This window comes from Leptodactylus fuscus, chromosome 8 (genome assembly GCF_031893055.1).
Source record: "Leptodactylus fuscus isolate aLepFus1 chromosome 8, aLepFus1.hap2, whole genome shotgun sequence".
NCBI lineage: Eukaryota > Metazoa > Chordata > Amphibia > Anura > Leptodactylidae > Leptodactylus > Leptodactylus fuscus.
In genome coordinates this window covers 71,537,490-71,558,239 of record NC_134272.1, presented here as the reverse complement: position 1 = coordinate 71,558,239, position 20,750 = coordinate 71,537,490, and the positions used below count along the sequence as shown (strand labels likewise).

General features: G+C 41.8%; 1 protein-coding gene across 1 annotated transcript; it reads left to right on the top strand.

Annotated features, from left to right (window-relative positions):
- Window positions 1-546: 546 nt before the first annotated feature.
- Window positions 547-20,425, top strand: CYBRD1 (cytochrome b reductase 1). The gene is made up of 4 exons (XM_075284160.1): window positions 547-801; window positions 14,947-15,155; window positions 16,640-16,794; window positions 18,616-20,425. The coding sequence occupies exons 1-4, from the start codon at window positions 615-617 to the stop codon at window positions 18,896-18,898; spliced, it is 834 nt and encodes a 277-aa protein (XP_075140261.1). The 5' UTR covers window positions 547-614; the 3' UTR covers window positions 18,899-20,425.
- The last annotated feature ends 325 nt before the right edge of the window (window positions 20,426-20,750 follow it).

The window sequence follows — 20,750 nt, the reverse complement described above, 5'->3', positions numbered from 1 at the left end:
TACAGACGCCTACATTTCTATGGGCCCAGACACACCATATACAAGGACCACATATTATGAAACGTCCTATTTTTGCCCATATATACAAGTATAGGGGAACATACAACTCTTTTTGCAGATTCGTGATTGCAGATGACTAAAAATCACTATGGTCGTATGAAGGAGGCCTAAAAATGAGAGAGTATTAATGTATCTGCCCCAATGTACTAACACACAGGTGGATTATTAGAATATAATATCTTCCAGCATTTATAGTATCAAGCAGAATAACCCTAAACATTCAAAATGGCGTTAACATGAAGAACGACTGTAGTTCCCGATTAATTGTATACAGTGTTCTTATACCATTCTCATGTACACGCAGGATACCTGGCGCTCACAGAAAAACAGATGCACCTCGGGATTAGAGCCATACTGAAGTTGCAAAACATGATGTTAGGGCTCTGTTATTTCACCAGCAGCCTACTAAGTAACTTGTGGCTGGGCCTGACCCTCCTCCATCCTCTCCCCTCCTTCCTTCCATCATTTCAGGGGTGGGGAGGAGGTGTGGGCCCGTTGGCTGACTGCAGCCACTACACACAGTCAGTTTAGTAGCAGAGTATGTGCTGCTAAAGATGGAAGGTTACAAAAGTTTCCTGTTTTTCCTTGCGTCCTCCCTGGTCTTAGGATTCACGTTGGTCATTTTTGTATTGGTCTGGGTTTTACACTACAGTGACGGGCTGGCATGGGACGGAGGCAATGCTGAATTTAATTGGCATCCCGTATTAATCATCACAGGCTTCGTCTTCATCGAGGGCATCGGTATGTACGAAGTATCCATTACTAATCCCATATATAAGGACTAACATGAATTATGGTTCAGATGTAGCTCAGCTTAAAGTGACATTTTGTATCTTCATGCTCTGCTACAACTTTATTTGCGTTTTACATTTGATACATAGTTTCTACTCTTTGCTACGTACGACCTGATACAAATAGACAGAGTCTGCTAGAACTTGTCGTTGTCCAAAAAGCATCTCTGGCATTGACAATATGAAACCATGAAGTCAATGCTTGTAAACAAATACCTATTTCATAACCCCGCACCGCATGCAACATCTGGCAGGAAACTGCACTCCAGGGAGTCTGGAACTGAAGTCTTCTTACATAAGAGTCTGCTAAAATATCTCATTTTGGACATGTAGCTCTGGGCATGTCCCCTTTCTATGATATAGACACTTTATGTTCTGACTAGGCCTCCTTTTTTGGGACATGACCACCACATAAGCCCAAGTCATACGTAAATGATTGCTACCCTGACGGCTGCATGCCCGTTAGACTTGCTCAGTCTTCGGAAAGGAAGCCCCCCAAAATATTCAAAGAGTATTGGCCAGTATCGTATAATGTATGTCCGTGTTACAAAAAGGAGAAGGGTTCATGCCCCCAAAGTGGGCGTGGCCCCATTGAAAATTTTTCAATGGGGTCTCCCAGAACCTCTTTCCCCGTTTGGCAAATATGGTATAGCGCAATGATCACCAACCTTTGCCACTCCAGCGAACATGCTCCATTGGGACTTTTGAGAGGAGCCAAGCAAGTGGCCATGCTGGGAGTTGTAGTTCCACAATAGCTGGAGTTTCAGAGGTCACTCACCCCTGGTAAAATGTCTTTTGTATTCACTTTTGTTGTACAGGAATATTATATAAATGCCCATAGACATGGCATATTATGGCACCCTATAAGTTTGCTCTGTAGGGTCATACTGTACCTGCATACAGGGGATTTTTGAGTCAGATTCTGTATAAACTACACATGGGGGGAATTTTCTGTGCCAGTTTTCTGTGCATAAAAGTTGCAAATTTGAGCTCAAACCATATTTTTCCAAAACGTGACTTGTTTTTTTTCTATTTATTGCCATTCTCCTCTGTTAATAGAACTGTATATTTTTGAGTGGGTAGGGCTTAGTGAGTGGATCTAGCAATGTCCCATCATATTTAGGCCAAGTTTACATGACTACCTCCAGAGTCCATTGCTCTCATCCATCATAGGATGACCTTTGCTAGTCTGCACCAGCTACAACTATTTGCATTCATTAATTGGTCCCCCTCCGCTAATTTTTTTTTTCTCTAGCCCCACTGCTGCTGAGCAATCAGTGCAGTTTCAACTCCAATAGGTTATTTAGGCTGGAGCAAATATTCTGAGACCGCCCACCTGACAGTAGAGAGCTTAATTGGCACAATGGGTACTGAAAGTAACAACACACATTGCTCAGACATGGTGGGGGCTAGAGAAAAAAATTGCAACTGTGCAGGAATCCGAGGAGCTGCACCTATTATAGAATGCAAAGAGTTGGTGGAGGTGGTGAGAGGGCCTCTTTAAATTGCGATAGAATCTATCCCTCTGTCTACAATTCACTTCAATGTAAAAAAAAATCTGTCAGAATCTTTTTTCAGCCTGGAACTGCAGCCCCGGTCCAATTCACTTGAATAGGGGCAGGGCTGCTCCCAGCTGTATACTTAGTATATGACATCAGAATGGGATTGGGGTGTTGGACCCTAATCGATCTGGTACTGAAGTCTAATCCTGTGGATAGATCATCAATATCAAAAAATGTTCAGGTCCTGGACAACCCTCTAACATGAAGACTAGTTCCTATAGGCACATATATGTACCGGTATGTAAACCTTTGGTACTTCTCCCAGTGGGACACTAAAATTGCACATCAGTAGGAAAAATAGCAGCATATGATACCCATATGGAACAAAACAGCAGCAATCCCCTACCTCTACTGAACAACGTACAAAATCAAGGCCACATGACAAAACAAAGGTGGGGGTACAAGAATAATAGTTCACAGGCAACTACAGAAATAAGATGCTTGGCATCAGAGAACTCCTATGATCAATAAAAAAGAAAGCCTAACCGCAAATCCAAAGGGCCAAGCCAAGGAACTATCCATAGTAAAGTCCCAAAAAAATGGCAACTCTTGAAAAAAAACTTTATTCGTCCATCTGAGTAATGTTTCAGCAGCGCTACAGATTAAACCTACACATTTTTATGGTGATAGGTTCCCTTTAAGGGCCTTTAAGTCATGTGCAAGGAGTAGGTACGGCAGTGGTAGAGATGGTTCATATCCTTGGTATGGTTTTTTTTTTTGGATTGGTAACTTAAGATACAGTTCATTGACCGTGTAATTCTGAAGGAATGCAGAGTAAGTTCACGGCTTGGTATAATGTCCAAACACTAATGTCAGTGGTAACCAACATTATACTGTATACCAACATATTGTATAGAAAAGGATTCATTCTTCTTAGGGCACTGAATGGCATGGTATGATGTGCGCCATAGTAAACATTGAGCCTGTATACATGGCCTACACTTGCCTTCCTGCCCAGACAGTTTAATGGGCACCCGTACATTGTACGGACAGTGTCCCTGCTGCAGCTTTGTACTCCTTTGTCAGTATGTGACATGGCCATACAGGACATTGTCTAGCATGTTGTAAAGATTGGATTTAAGATGCCCATGTTATTGGTGTGATCCGGGCTGCAAGGTCTAGGTGCATAGGCCTTCACACCTGGTGCTTTAGGGTATGTTCACATAGTTTTGCTGCCTGAAAAAATCTGCGTTTTTCGAAATCGCGACCTATCAATTATACCTACAGAAATATTGCCGATTTCCCTATAGGTATAATTGAAGCAGAAAGTCAGTAGGGGTAACCACTGTGGACTTTCTGTGAAAATCGTTGCGGGATAAACTGTGATGCGTTGCTGCTACTTCTTTTCCCGCAGTGTATTTTAGCTGCAGCCCACTACTTGGGGCCTCAACCTTAACATCATAAACTGTAGCAGGTCATACATCATAATCTATATACCCTGCTGTGGTGCCAGTTTCTAAAATGGAGTAGAGTGGCTGCCATTCCAGAACGCTGAAACAACAATAACTTCAAGTATCACACCCTGGAAGGATTACTATAACATGGTTGTGAAACAGTGAATCATTCCTCATGTGCGATTCAATCCAACCATTGAAAGCCCTACAATCCCATATGGGTGCAGTCCACAGGATTCTTGTGCACATTTCTGCTGCTTATGTATTAGCTGACATGTTCCTTCCTAGACTTGAGATATTGTAGTATCTGCAGAGATCCACGTGGAATGGATACATTGCACCAAATTCTCAGCTGTATTGGGTCTCTAAGGACTTAGTGCAACAGTAATGTTGTGCCTAGCTAAGGCCCGGTTCAAATCTGCATTTGGTATTCCGTTCGGGGAGTCCGCTTGGGGACCCCCTGAATGGAATACCGAACGCATTAAAAAAGCGGTGATCAAAGAAACCACACGGACCCCATAGACCAGGGATAGGGAACGTACGGCTCTCCAGCTGTTGCAAAACTACATCTCCCAGCATGCACACTTGCTCTGCTGTTCTTGGAACTCCCATGGAAGTGAATGGAGCATGCTGGGAGTTGTAGTTTCACAGCAGCTGGAGAGCCGAAGGTTCCCTATCCCTGCCATAGACTATAATGGTGTCCGTGTGGTTTTCTGCACTGTGTCTACACGAATCATGTGGAGAGAAAAGTACTGCAAGTCCAAGAGGCGGTCCCATCAGTGATTGACAGCGATGTGTGTATGCACAGTCGCAGAGGGGAGGCTGTCAATCCTCCTGCTCCATAGCATGCTATAACCCATGCCACATCCTTGGCAACCAAGTGAAAGCTATATATATTACTGGTAACTGGGTGTGGGAGGCTAAATGTCAGGTGGCACCCAGTAAAACCGTGAAACGATAAATCTGTGATGGTTTACAGTTATGTTGCCTATGTCTTGTGTGCTTTGGACTTCATCCTCTAAATGGCACATCATGAATCACATCACACATTACATTTCACTGTTCCATCTTCTGACCCTCCTGAAATTACTATGGCTGTCAGCGGATGCTGGATGTTAAAATTTCCCAACAACCGGGAGAATCACAAGGTCACAGGCCAGGTGCTACTCTTCTAAAGATACCATATTGTCATGAAAAATGAAATCAAAGCTGGAGCTTGATTTGTAGCTGTATTATAATCAATATTAGATAGTGCCCCATTGGGAGCACTCTAAAATGTCTGTTACTAGAGATGGACGAATCTCTCAGGATTCGATTTGTTTCAGGTGGGTCCGGTCCAGGATTTGTCTTAAGTCGAACAAATTTTGTACAAACAGCACCTTAAATTGACTTAAAACATAATGTATAAGCAGTGTCAGGACTCCTAGGAACCTATTTGTAAACCATAGTGTATAACACTGTCAAGGCTCTTGGGAACCTATCTATAAAACATAGTGTAGAACACTGTCAGGGCTCCTAGGATCCTATCTATAAAACATAGTGTATAACACTGTCAGGGCTCCTAGGACTATATATCTATAAAACATAGTGTAGAATACTGTCAGGGCTCCTAGGAACCTCTCTATAAAACATAGTGTATGACACTGTCAGGGCTCCTAGGGACCTATTTATTCAATTTGTAGCTCTCTAAGGCAAAGTTATGTCAAAGTGAAAATGACATTGTACATCTACTCTTCAGCTCCTTCAGTTACCTCTTTTGGGCCTCCTCATTTTTCCCTTAGTCTTCTCAGTGATGTAATATGTCCAGGGGGGCTGTGATTGCGCTTCAACAGTGACCCTGAGTGCATGACGTCACCAGGAAAGTACCTGGCAGAACAAGGAGGCCCAAAAGAGGAAAAGTGAGTATGAATGGGGGTTTTTTCACCTTCACTGAGCCTCTTCCTATCATACTCTGTGTATAATGATGCAACCATTTTTGTTAGTCCAAGACATATCTCCATTTGTTCAGTTTTGTAAAAAACAAACAAAAAACGACAATTTGCAATATTTAGGTTCAACCCGGTTTGATACGAATCAGTTCGCCCATCTCTAATTGTTACCTGCATATGGAGTGTAGTTTCTTTCTGCAATGGGCCGTACCACTGGCAACCAGGAACAGAGATTTGCACCGACCCAGACAGTAAAACCTGGAAAGGAGGAACCAGGAGTCTTCTCTAGTCCTGGATCTATGGGGAAGTGCAGTGAAAAGTGAGATTGAGCTAGAACCCTTGCTGGTCAGTAGACCACAAAGCCAGCCCATCCTCCATATTAAGTTCTAGGCAGAAGGAAGAAGGGTTATCCCTGCTTTGGCTGATGAATTTGAGGAGAGTGTGCCAGCAACAACCAAACAGACCAGGCACCCTGTTAGCCTATTGATACCACTTGAGTACACATAGAGTGGGTGCTGATATAGACTCTTTGGTACTTTGTGAAGGACAGTGACGCACATAAAAGTAAAGGCAGCCGTAGCTAGGAAAGTGCAGACTGTTATCTGGGTATACCCACTGCCAGCTTAGCCCCAACTCCCCAGGGGTAGACATTGCAAGAAATCTACATTCATACTTGTAAGTTGTTCTACCTCAAGTAAAGTTGCAAGTTACCCTGTTGCGGCCTTCCCCATGTCTCCGGAGTCTTCATGTTCTAGATTACCATCATGGGCACTCCAATTCACATCAGGCTCAAAAATTCTGAACAACTAGGACATCCCCCAGGTAAAATACTACTACCATTAGGTCCCCTGCAGGCCCCCTCAGCCCTGCACCAGCCCTGGAACAGAGTTGGAGGAATTGATAGAGATCTTTGCCACCATGACAAGTTGCAGTACTACTACTCTCAGCCTCCGGGCTTCCTGCCTTAGAGACATTTTTCATGAACTATGCGACATTATGAAGATATTTACTCAATGACCTCAATGAAAAATCACCCAAAGATATTTTCCTAAGAAATAATTTGGATCTGTACTGCTGCAGATTTGGAATGTAGGAAATAGAAAATTTTGTGGAATAACAAAATCCTGGACTGCAGATATAAAAGTCTCATCAGGAAAACCAAAGCGGGAGTGGGAGAATTGTATATACAGTGAGTACAAGAATTGTTCACATGCCGATGCCCATCCGATGTCTTCCTTCTGCACCCCTTAGGCTACAAGAATGTACACATGTATGTAAGATAACGGCAGGGATGGCACATTGATGATATCTCTGTCCATGCCCCCCAAAGACCCAATAATGCCTGGATTGTAAGAAGGACAGGATTAGGACCTGTCCAAAGCATACAATTGTATACATGCAGCCTAATATTGTAGGCCGCAGGCTTAAACCAATCTGGTCTATGAGTCCTGAGTTCCCCTGCAATTGCCTCAACTTCCTCTGGGTCCTGAGCAATAAAGTTGAAAGTGTTTGTAGCGACTGACAACTAATCTCAGGTCTCCGACAATTGCAGTCAATAGTTAGTTGATCCAGGCCATAATTCTTTTAAAGAGGCCTCACAAGTATTCATAGTCTCCTAAACAATCAAATGCAGCAAAGTTTAACTTAAACCTTCTAACTTGCTGCATCATTTTGGTGCACGGTTATTTGCATGCAATAAACAGGGTCCCTTATGACGGCTGTATCCAGGGGGTCACTGCAGCATCATAGCCCATATACAAGCAGGGCTTAGTCATGTTCCTCTTATTATTTCCATATGAACTAAACAGAGAGACATTTTTTGTTAGTCTTTTTTTTTATTCCTGGAAAAGCTTCAAGTTCTTTAGTATGAACAAATATTTCTCCGACTCCTGTGAATTAGAGATAAGACATCTGTGATGGGGTCAAGGAGTTACATAGTTGTGGAGGAGTTGTGAGTCAGCTAATTCTATTCCTCTTTACCCATTGCAGCTCCTGGGATGTAGGGGTAACAGGTGCACCCAGGCCCTGGTGCTTGAGGGGCCTAAGGACCCATCTGCCATATAAGAGGCTACAGTATTGTAGATGACTTACTGTGCACTGAGCTCCACACCGTGATCGCCTGCACTAGATGCCATTTGATTTTTGGCTTAAAGTCGTTTTCTGAGTTACATATTGATGACCTATCCTTCAGTTTTCATTAATTAACTGATGGGATGCAACACCTGGGACCCCTACAGATCAGCTGCTTCAAGTGGAATAAGCTAGTGACATCAATTCAGTCCCAGTCAAGTGAGTGGGGCTGAACTGCAATACCAAGCACAGCCACTAAATAATGTACAGCCCTGTGATTAGAATTAAGTGAAGTGGCTGATCAGCGGAGGACCTGGGTGTCAGGTCCCCTCCAGTCACATATTCATGTCCTATCCTTAGGATAGGTTGTCAGTATCTAACTCTTAAAGTGCTCCTCTAAGTATAAACACTATTTTCTTTTGTTACATCATTTATGTGTTTATTATTTTTCTGATATATCTTTATAAGATTTGGATCTCAAATTCTGATCGCTCTAAATCCTCAGCTTCCCATCACATAGACCTAGAGCTGAACAATACCATTGTGGCCTATACACACACAGCTGTAATTTCTGTTGGTAACTGGCACTGCTGCTTCTACTCTATTCATTCATAACCTCTACGGTCTAAGGCAGGGGAGTAACTTAAGGGGTGCAGAGAGTCTCTTCCGAATATGAGAAAAATACATTATAGTTGGAGGCCTTGTACAGATTTTGCATTGGAGCCCAGGAGCTTCAGGTTATTCCTTTGATATAAGGGTATGGTTATATAGATTATACTGTATCAAAATCCGTATGTAAAAATCTTGTTCTCAAAGCGAATCTGCTAGGGGAGAGATCTGTGTCAGTACAAACTGCATATCGTTGACATTAATCCAAGTGTCAACATAGTGAACGTTCTTGAAAGGAGGAGTATTTCTATCTGTCTAGCATTCATTCTATCTATCTAAGGAGGCATTAACACAGAGTAAAGTGGCGCTGATTCTGCCACAATAACTCGCGGCAGAATCAGCGCTGATAAAAAGACTCCCATTGACTTCAATGGGTTCCGTTTTCCGCATGGAACACATTGAAATCGATGGGTTAAAAAGCCTCCCATTGATTTCAGAGAGATCTGTTTAATATATTGTGAGAACCAGCAACTATTTGTCGCCTTTACCGATACTATGTTTGGGTTAGGTGATTGATACCATTGCACTAAAAGCTGATCCGTGGCTATATCTGGTGTTGGGTTAGTTTTTGTATAGGCTTTTAGACACTCTCAAATGTGGCAGGGGGTTAACAGTGACCACAGTGGTGGTCTAAAATAATTTTTGTTGAGTAGCCCCCCCCCCCCCCACACACACACACCTCCTTTTAACTTTTGGCTTTCACTAGGGGCTCCTAGGCCTTTATAGCTATATCAAATTGTTGATTTTAACGCCTTCAAGCCACCAGGAGATCTACCAGGAGTGAGGGGGTTAATGACATATCGACCACACCTAATCTTGTCTCAAGCTCACTGCTAATGAATTTATAGAAAATATTTCTGGCACTCAAGTAGAATAAAGAGAAATCATGTGATTATTAGCATCCAAACATAAACGTTTCGGTCAAGCAAGACCTTCATCAGTATAACGGATGCAAAGTAGGGTGCACATCTGGGTGGATGAAGAGAGCAGAGGATCCACTGCTCTAGATAGATTGTAACCTCAATTAAAACATAGGCTATTTTTTATCCTGGGAAATCACATTGCTTCATGATAGCTATGAATGAATTTATGTTCATACTGTTGAGGGAGAACCCCCGCCAGAATACGGGTCACTTCCAGTGGTCAGTCACCTGCTCCAAATCAATCATGCATGTGCGCGCTGACAAAGATAAACACTGACATTGATGCAGTTTCAATCTCAGTCCATGCAATGAGCGTGATGCCTATTCACACAGAACTGAGGTTTATTGAGGAAGTTACAGTTTTTATACAGGAATGCAAGAAAGATAAGAAAAAGGCAGGCTGTAAGCATATACGTCTTGTATCCGAATACACTGGCGATCAGTCATTGGCTGTTAAATTTCAACATCTCTTAGCTTTCGAGTTCCCAGGAAATGATACTGTCTTTCTTGTAAACCACATGACGATCATGTGCGTCAGCATCTGGGTGCGGTACTGGATACAGGCGCCATCTTAATGTATAAACGTTGCACAAAGAAAAATATAATTTCTTAAGCAGTATAACGCATGTATAAAAATAAGAATAGACATGGTCTACCTTCACAATACTAGACACAAGGACCCTTAATGATGTCATCAAAGGTCCTTGAGCCTTTCTAGGATAGGATCACGCTATTTTGTGGGTGTGTATATAGTATTGAACAGGACAGTGTGGAAGCTGCTGAAAATGGAGTCTCAAGGAAGGTCAGGAGAGCAGAGAACATGCAGACTGTGTGTGTGCAAGAGGAGTATATGGGGTGTAGAGTTTGTGTGAGTAAAACGAGGGAATGTGGTGTTCTGGCTCTGATGGGGGAGGGGGAGCATGGCAAATTTTAGCAACATCCATTGAGCCATTTTAACACACAAGCTGCTCAGACACTGACATAAGAAAACCACTGTAATCCAAATTGCCAGATGTAGCAGAGCTTAGGCAGAGCTGTAGCACAGCTGGGTATGCTGTCCATATGCAGAGATGTAGATAGAGCTGGTCATGCTGTGCATAGGCAAAGATGTAGTAGCGCTGAGACGCGGAAGCAGGCGGATCATGGACAGCAGCAATAGGCTAAATATAAGCAGATCATTGCCAACAACAACGCACAGACGAAGTCGCGGGCAGAGGCTAGTAATTCAATAAATCATAAGCTCTTCTGGGCAGGATCGTCTCTCCCACTATACAACTTGATCAATAAGTTAGTCTACAGTATTATACTTATTATGTATGTATTATGTTTGTGAACCCTGTTCATATGTTATTTCACACCACCGTACAAATAAATGTATTTTCACCACAGACTGTTATATATCGCTGTCTTCTGCTGTTTACCCTAGAAAACAATAGACCCCATATGTTTAAGGCGTTGTAAACAATTCTGAAGTCTGTTCGAGGCCCATATGGTACAGAAAGAAATGTTTGTGGCAAAATAAAGCCTTACATTTCTGTGACTGCGTCTTTATTATTATGCATTGCTGAAAAACATGAACAAAACATTTCCATCTGCAATGAATCGAATAGAATAGGATTCATAGTCCTGTATAATGCTGTATATGGGAAATTTGTTTGCCTATAGTATTGCTTATAGGTTGTATGTTGACTGATACTAGGTTCACATTTGTGTTCGGGTTTCTGCTCTTTGGGACCGGATAAACGGAAACCGAGTCTACTTAAAAAGCGGTTACCTGCAGACCCCATAGACTATAATGGGGTCTGTTGGATTTCCATCTGGAAAATGCGGAGAGAAAAGTCCTGCTTACGTTTTTCAAGCAGAATGGGGGACGCAATCTCAGAACGAGTGCTCATGTGAACCCAGCCCTATATTGGCAATATCGGCCGCAGGGGACGGGTGTTTGGAAAGTACAATTGGTGCCTATGTGAACTTTTATTAACCCTGTGTGGTTTACATGACTTACATTAAACTCCTGTAACCCCTGAGGACACCCTGGTTAGGCAAAACATTTCAGGGGAGCTTAGCTTTTTAGTTCGTAGGGTGTATATGTACTCAACAAGGGCATATACTGCAAAGATCCCAATCACCTCCATAGTCATAGATTGAAATGCTCATTACCTTTTCAACAAACTTTGCATAAAACCCAGATGCGAATACAATAAACTTACATGTAATATATGTTATTAGAGAAAAAAATGTCCTCTGTCCACTTATCAGGCTCCATGTCACCTCCCTTTCCCATCTTACTTGCTCTAAATTCCCTGCTAAATCCATATTGGTAGATGAGAAGGACTGTCAGCTCATAGGGCTCAGATTACAGCTGCCCATAGAAGTCTATGAAGAGGGCAGGGTAAAGGAGGAGCAGGCAGACATAGATGGACATACTGCTGCAGATAACAGTAGATTTTCTTTTTCACCCCAAGTACTTTATTTGTATCAGGACTGCTGTATAATGTTCTAGGGGCCAAAATCTACTAATGTTTTTTTCTTCCCATGAGCTGTTTCACAAACCCCCTCACTGGAGGTCACAGGAGGGAACGCCGTGGCTGGGCGATCAGTACAAAGACACTTGATCTATCTAAATAATTATTAATGACCTAGAACTGCAACCACTAAGGTTTGTTTCCCAAGAGCTTACACTCTTGCAGGAAGTCTTCAGTTACTCCCTCCTATCCCCACATAAATCCAAGTTATATTATATATAGCTACTACTATGTTCCCCAAGTTATTATCTGAACAGGTAGTGTTATACACCAAGTGTAGCACATGGATTCATTCAAGACAGAACCTAATAAAAGGGATTTAATGTGATCCATAGGGTCACAATGCTTACATAAAAAAAGGTAACAAATGGCATCGAGTCATATCTTGTAATACAATTTCATACAATAAAAGTAAATAATCTAGAAACCTAACACTCATGCATATGGGCTTATGCTAGGTTCACACCTGTATTCGGGTTTCCGTTTGCAGGGTTTACTTGAGGACCCCACGAACGGAAACCTAATCCACTTAAAAAAAACATTTACCCCCAGAAACCCATGGACTCCATAGATTATAATGCAGGTTTCCTCCCAAAAATGTCCTGTTCCTGAAATGGTTGTTTCTTCATACATTAAGAAGTTGTTGTTTTTTTTTTTTTCCTCCAATATCCCCCTTCCTCTTATAGCATGGGGGTGAGGTCAGGGTCTTGCATTGTATAATACTCTTTGGTACACGTCCTAGTCACATAAACCTTATCTGTTCTGTGAGTTGTGACTTCAGGTTTGGAATTCACAGAACAGAGGCAAAACCTACAGCACCCGCAGGAATCCTTTGAAGTTGACTTTGAATTTGACTAATTTTATATTTAATCTTGGATATGTCATAACCACCACATACACCATATACACACACATCAACAATACAATTCCCTGATGACTATATACAAGTAGGGACTTTGTTACAAGTTGTCTATGGGATACATCAGCAGCTAAGGTCAACTGAGAATTAGATCTAGATCCTGCAGAGGGAAAAACTGCAACATATAATGGATACAAATCATATAATGGCCAGAAATAGTGTTACTTCTCATATATGAACAACACATGGCAACTTATCCTGAAGTCACATGAAATGACCGGCATTGAAAATAGCAGTCTTCATAAATCTCCGCATGCGGTGCCGGCAGCCATATAGAAGGATCACTCCGCAGTTATATTAGCATCACATTAGTACAGTTTTCCATTATAATTTATCAGTATTGTAGCGATAAGATTCTTCTAAATCAAAGGTGTGCCCAAAATGGTAACTCTATTCTTCTGCTACGGAACATAGATGTAATAAGGAAATGTTCATGTATTACGTGTTCCTATACAGTGGGGCAAAAAAGTATTTAGTCAGTCACCAATAGTGCAAGTTCCACCACTTAAAAAGATGAGAGGCGTCTGTAATTGACATCATAGGTAGACCTCAACTATGAGAGACAAAATGAGAAAACAAATCCAGAAAATCACATTGTCTGATTTTGTAAGAATTTATTTGCAAATTATGGTGGAAAATAAGTATTTGGTCAGTAACAAAATTTCATCTCAATACTTTGTTCTATCTCCTTTGTTGGCAATGACAGAAGTCAAACGTTTTCTGTAAGTCTTCACAAGCTTGGCACACACTGTTGTTGGTATGTTGGCCCATTCCTCCATGCAGATCTCCTCTAGAGCAGTGATGTTTTGGGGCTGTCGCTTGGCAACACAGACTTTCAACTCCCTCCAAAGGTTTTCTATAGGGTTGAGATCTGGAGACTGGCTAGGCCACTCCAGGACCTTGAAATGCTTCTTACAAAGCCACTCCTTCGTTGCCCTGGCGGTGTGCTTTGGATCATTGTCATGTTGAAAGACCCAGCCACGTTTCATCTTCAATGTCCTTTCTGATGGAAGGAGGTTTGCACTCAAAATCTCACAATATATGGCCCCATTCATTCTTTCATGTACCCGGATCAGTCGTCCTGGCCCCTTTGCAGAGAAACAGCCCCAAAGCATGATGTTTCCACCCCCATGCTTTACAGTAGGTATGGTGTTTGATGGATGCAACTCAGTATTCTTTTTCCTCCAAACACGTAAAGTTGTGTTTCTACCAAACAGTTCCAGTTTGGTTTCATCAGACCATAGGACATTCTCCCAATACTCTTCTGGATCATCCAAATGCTCTCTAGCAAACTTCAGACGGGCCCGGACATGTACTGGCTTAAGCAGTGGGACACGTCTGGCACTGCAGGATCTGAGTCCCTGGCGGCGTAGTGTGTTACTGATGGTAGGCTTTGTTACATTGGTCCCAGCTCTCTGCAGCTCATTCACTAGGTCCCCCCGCGTGGTTCTGGGATTTTTGCTCACCGTTCTTGTGATCATTTTGACCCCACGGGGTGAGATTTTGCGTGGAGCCCCAGAGCGAGGGAGATTATCAGTGGTCTTGTATGTCTTCCATTTTCTAATTATTGCTCCCACAGTTGATTTCTTCAATCCAAGCTGGTTGCCTATTGCAGATTCAGTCTTCCCAGCCTGGTGCAGGGCTACAATTTTGTTTCTGGTGTCCTTTGACAGCTCTTTGGTCTTCACCATAGTGGAGTTTGGAGTCTGACTGTTTGAGGGTGTGCACAGGTGTCTTTTTATAGTGATAACAAGTTTAAACATTACTACAGGTAATGAGTGGAGGAAAGAGGAGACTCGTAAAGAAGAAGTTACAGGTCTGTGAGAGCCAGAAATCTTGATTGCTTGTAGGTGACCAAGTACGTATTTTCCACCATAATTTGCAAATAAATTCTTACAAAATCAGACAATGTGATTTTCTGGATTTGTTTTCTCATTTTGTCTCTCATAGTTGAGGTCTACTTATGATGTAAATTACAGACACCTCTCATCTTTGTAAGTGGTGGAACTTGCACTATTGGTGACTGACTAAATACTTTTTTGCCCCACTGTATATGATGGTCACCTTCTAAAAATTCACAATTCTAATACTTCTTCTCTTTCCAGCTATTATAGTGTACAGGCTACCATGGACCTGGAAATGCAGCAAGCTGCTGATGAAATGTATTCACGCTGGCCTGCACCTCACTGCAACGATTCTTGTGGTGGTGGCTTTGGTGGCCGTATTCGATTTTCACAATGCCAAACACATCCCTAACATGTATAGTCTGCACAGTTGGGTTGGGCTGACCGTGGTCATACTATTTGTATTACAGGTGAGACAACTTAATGTTCCTAATAAAAAAAAAATAACTTATCACCTGTCCTTAGGAAAGCTGAGAAGTATCTTATTGATGAGGGTCCTGCTGATGGGATTCCCACCAACCACATGAACACACTATCAATCCATTTGAAGTCTGAAAATGACAGTTATCTCCATAAGTCTCGTAGACATTGAATAAAGTAACAGTGACATCACACCTATTCTTGTGATTGTGGGAGTATCATATGCCACAAGAGTATTACATGTGACTGTTGACTTATCCGGTGTTACTAAGTGGTACAAATGTTATTACAGAATTAGTGTGACAAATCGGGACGTGATAGAGGGAGACAAATGTGTGTGACACAGGTCAGTGATGTATAGGGTTACATGATAGAGGAGAAGCTGAGCTATGTGATATATAGAGTTATATGACAGAGGAGAGAAGCTGAGCTCTGTGATGGGTTATATGACAGAGGAGAGAAGCTGAGCTCTGTGATATATAGGGTTACATGATAGAGGAGAAGCTGAGCTCTGTGATATATAGGGTTATATGACAGAGGAGAGAAGCTGAGCTCTGTGATATATAGGGTTATATGATAGAGGAGAGAAGCTGAGCTGTGTGATATATAGGGTTATATGATAGAGGAGAGAAGCTGAGCTGTGTGATATATAGGGTTATATGATAGAGGAGAGAAGCTGAGCTCTGTGATATATAGGGTTATATGATAGAGGAGAGAAGCTGAGCTCTGTGATATATAGGGTTATATGATGGAGGACAGAAGCTGAGCTCTGTGATATATAGGGTTATATGATATAGGAGAGAAGCTGAGCTGTGTGATATATAGGGTTATATGATAGAGGAGAGAAGCTGAGCTCTGTGATATATAGGGTTATATGATAGAGGAGAGAAGCTAAGCTCTGTTTAGGAAGCTGAGCTGTGTGATATATAGGGTTATATGATAGAGGATAGAAGCTGAGCTCTGTGATATATAGGGTTAAATGATAGAGGAGAGAAGCTGAGCTCTGTGATATATAGGGTTATATGATAGAGGAGAGAAGCTGAGCTCTGTGATATATAGGCTTATATTATGGAGGAAGAGAAGCTGAGCTCTGTGATATATAGGGTTATATGATATAGGAGAGAAGCTGAGCTGTGTGATATATAGGGTTATATGATAGAGGAGAGAAGCTGAGCTCTATGATATATAGGGCTATATGATAGAGGAGAGAAGCTGAGCTGTGTGATATATAGGGTTATATGATATAGGAGAGAAGCTGAGCTGTGTGATATATAGGATTATATGATAGAGGAGAGAAGCTGAGCTCTATGATATATAGGGCTATATGATAGAGGAGAGAAGCTGAGCTCTGTGATATATAGGGTTATATGATAGAGGGAGAGAAGCTGAGCAGTGTGAGATCTAGGTTTATTTTTGCATTCCAAATGTTTTATTAATTTTGACAAACTCATGGAATCCTCGTTCTATTTTTCAGCTTGTTGTCAGTATTTTTGTCTATCTCCTTCCGATCACCCCGGTTTCCCTACGAGCAGCATTTATGCCTATTCATGTGTACTCCGGTCTTCTTCTGTTTGGAGGTGTGATTGCAACAGCACTTATGGGAATCACAGAAAAACTGATCTTTTCATTGTAAGTATGATTCAGCAAAAATGACACTACAGATTCCAAATAAATTTTAATCTAATGTTTGCTTGTTTAGTAAAAATGTATTTGGCTGACCTACTTTGGAGGTGAATGAAGAAAGTAAAACACAATCAGTGGTGTAATTATAGCCACGGTGCAATCTTTTGTCGGAGCCCCCTACCTCCTCTCTAGAGCGAATTCTTGATAGTGATGGTTCCGGGAACTAAGGAGTTTATTCAGCCTTAGTGTGGTTAGGGGTAATCTGGGGGTCTACTTGGTTTAAGGGCCAGATGGAAGCTGCAATCTCAATACTGATGCCAGTGCTTATGGGCCCCCTAAGGCTACTGGGCACCTCTTCAAGTTACACCCCTGCACACAATGTATATTGGACTAGTTAAGTTTCAAAATGTATAGTTCTTGTTAGACATTAGAGTGTGACCTCTTCATTCACCTTCATTGCCTTACTCCTCCATACACATGCATGCTTAGTTTGAAAATGGGTATAATGTCACTGATACCACTGGAATTCGTATCACTTTTAAATGCATACAAATCACAGTATGTACTATATGCCCCACCCCCAGGACCACCCAAATTCTGCTTCAAAGCACCCACTCATGGCCAGATTTGCCAGGATTTTTACAGATAATTTAGGAATAATTGAAACTATGCTGGTGACAGCTTTATTCCCCTTCAAAAGAAAATGATCTTGAGAGAGCTGTGCAGCTGCATGGTTCTCTCTATCACCTCCTTGAACTCGCCAGTGCAGGGAGGAATCAGGAAATTACAACTAATGCAACATGTAAGCCTGGAGAGGAGAGAAACCACTGGACCACATATTTGCACTGTAGTATCAGTCCTTTTCCTTCCTCCACCAGGAATATATTTCCATTAACCCCCTAATGTTATAGAAAAGCAACCTGACCTCCTCACTGTTTTAGATCACCAGGGATGCTGGAAATAACCACCTCATTTCCCCAGATATACTGACATGAAACCCTTCATTGCCCTGTACCACCTTGGATCCTTATATTGAAGGGGTTGTCTAGGAAATACAGAACTGATGAAGGAGATCAAGGAGGGTGAAATATAGAAAGAAAACCAACTGACCTGTCTTCGGCACTCCGGTGTCCCCTGTCCCACCTTGTTTTGGTGAAATTCTTTGCCACAAGTGATTACCGAGGCCAATCAATGGCCTCAACGTTCACAGGAAAGGACCAGAGACATCACTGGTGACATGCCAGGTCCTTGGCTGTGCCAATCACCTATCTCAGTGGTCACATGCGGCAAGGACTTCAGCCGGAACAAACCCCTGGGCGGTGCTGGACCAGACACGGACAAGGGGCACCGGGGACAAGATTATGTTTTTTTTTTTTTGTGTTTCACCTTCCCAAGCCTCTTGCATCAGTTCTGTATTTCCTCGGCAACCCCTTTTACCTCTTCATTGCCCAAGACCACCAGTGATACTTAAATTAACGGCCTCTCTGCTCTAGACAACCGAGTATACAGAATGTTTTCTTCTTTCTCCGACACCAGGTATTTTTATTTCGAGGTTGAATTTTCCTTTAAATTTGCCCTTATGTATAGGGTCTGTACTATTTCTTCATGGTATAAGTGAATTAGGATAGAACGTTTTCAAATGGACACGCATTATTACTAGTCTGCAGCAGTATAGGATCACTTGTTCCAAATGGTGCATGCAGACCAGTCAAAGAAAGCTAACATACCTATAATCATTGGACATGGCTAGCTGGCTCCTACAGTTTACATTAATGTTTCCACATCTTCCATAATCGATATAATCACATCCGCTGTTCTCTCTTACAGGAAATCCCCATCCTATAGTAGTTTACCGCCCCATGCAATCTTTGTGAATACTTTGGGGCTTCTGATTGTTGTTTTTGGTGGATTGATCTTATGGATAACCACAAGACCGGGATGGAAGCGACCACCTGAGCACGTTCCGAAGGACCAGCACCCGTTTGGAAGTGCAGCTGATGATGTTAGCACAACAGACTATAACAAAGAAAAGTCTGATGTAGAATTAAACAGCGAAGCCAGGAAAAGGAACCTGAAATTAGATGACGCTGGCCAAAGGTCCACCATGTGACAGTGGTCCGGAGTAAATATGTAACGTGGTTGGATGAGCTTCAACTGGATCCCATAAGAATTAACATACCTTAAAGGGGAAATCACTTAACATGATGATATGAAACTTCATAGAGACAGGTTTGGAGATCCCGTCATGGGGTTTGCACCTCTGCTCATATCTGACAGTATAAAGCAACCTCGTACCCTTCTGTAATGTCTCATAGGCTCATCTATACGCCCTTCAAAAGCTCTTGGCACATATCGCAAACCTATCCATAGAGCCCCATCTTTTTTTACAGCTATATGGAATAACTTAGTAGACTATGCTATTCCATACAGAAGCACCCCTGGAATATTGTATACCCCCGTATAAGGTGTAGCCATACTATGACATTTCTCCCAGCCTTCCGTCAGCAGTATACCTTGAGAAATCCTCTTGGCGTATACCTCTGATGGCTGACTCAGTGTCAATAGAGCCTAAGGAGTGTCGTAGCCCCTTTGTTCCTCTAACAAAATTCTATGCCATGTCGATTTTGTATGGATTCCCCCTTTAAGTGTATTTTGTGAATAAAATTTATACTAAATGAACTTCTATATGGTGAGCTATATATCGTAATGATATACAGACTGTGCACAATCTACTCACTATTAGTAAAGATTGGGAGCGACTGATATGCAGATTTCTTACTTTGGTTCCCAAATGTATAGTATGAGATTAGACAAAAGAATATGTATTTTTCCTATAACCTGGGCCACCGTTGTTCATTGGCTGTTTCGTATTGCTGCCAGCTTTAATCAAGTGAATGTATCTAAGTTGCAATACCAGTCACGGTCTATCTATGAAAGTGGCGCTGTTTCCATGAAAAAAATGTTTTCCTTTCTTTTCTAATTTCTATTTTCCTATTCATGGTGAAATAACCAATGAAACAGGTAGACAAATTGATCATGTAGTAAAATCTGACTAGTACATTTTCCGCTCAATATAATACTGCGATACTTCCACACAAAGCTGGAGTTAAAATTTTTTCATATATTTTGTTCTCTTTTGTATAATTACTTTGTCAGCTTCTTTGCAGGATATCCATTTATAATAAAAAGAATATAAATCAAGAAAATGGTACTGAGAAGGTTACAGCCATGCTACACTTCAAGCAGGTTTTGGTGGGCATAGCCGAATTTTTGGTCTTTCCTTGAGGTCCCATGGGTTGTATGCTCCAATTTCTGAATGTTATCTTTTTGATGAGTTTCAATAAAGAATATTGATATACGGTACTCCATTTACGTGTATGACGTCAACCTATTGGCCATGGCTATGGGGGATAGTGGATGATGCAAAAAGCAGGAATTGCTTGAAGACCAACGCTATAGATATTTCTGGTTCTCTATAGATCTCTGAATGTTCTCCAGTTGTGTTGTTCAAGAATGCTGGATATGTCACACAATGGACACCACTAGCACTCAACGGAGCCTATCGACGATCAGGTTCTGCGGAGGTTTGACAGTAAAAATCGGACTATATGTTGGATTGAATACGATGGAATCTCGTTGTACCCTATTCTTTTCCATTTGTTTTTGTGATGCAAAAAAAGTTTAATAAAAAAGATTTGTTTAAAAAAAAATGACGGGATAGGAATGTGTTATCTCATGAAAGTTCGGTTATAGTTAAATGCATTAAAGAAGAAGGACATCATTAAGGCTGGTCTTACACGGCCGTAATGTAAGTCCGCAAATGGTCCGCAATTGAGGGTTTTCAATTGCGGACACATATTCAATGCGGCCTCTTACACCACCGGATATTTTATCCGTGGTGTGGCTGGGCCGCAACCGTGGTCCACAATTTATAGAACATGTCCATAATTGCCGTGAATTGC

What these genes read in the sequence shown, in the direction of transcription:
- CYBRD1 (XM_075284160.1), top strand. Translation starts at nt 615, where the DNA reads ATGGAAGGTTACAAAAGTTTCCTGTTTTTCCTTGCGTCCTCCCTGGTC. An exon ending in CGTCTTCATCGAGGGCATCG is followed by an intron (nt 802 to 14,946) that starts GTATGTACGAAG and finishes TTCTCTTTCCAG; the next exon opens with CTATTATAGTGTACAGGCTA. An exon ending in TCATACTATTTGTATTACAG is followed by an intron (nt 15,156 to 16,639) that starts GTGAGACAACTT and finishes TCTATTTTTCAG; the next exon opens with CTTGTTGTCAGTATTTTTGT.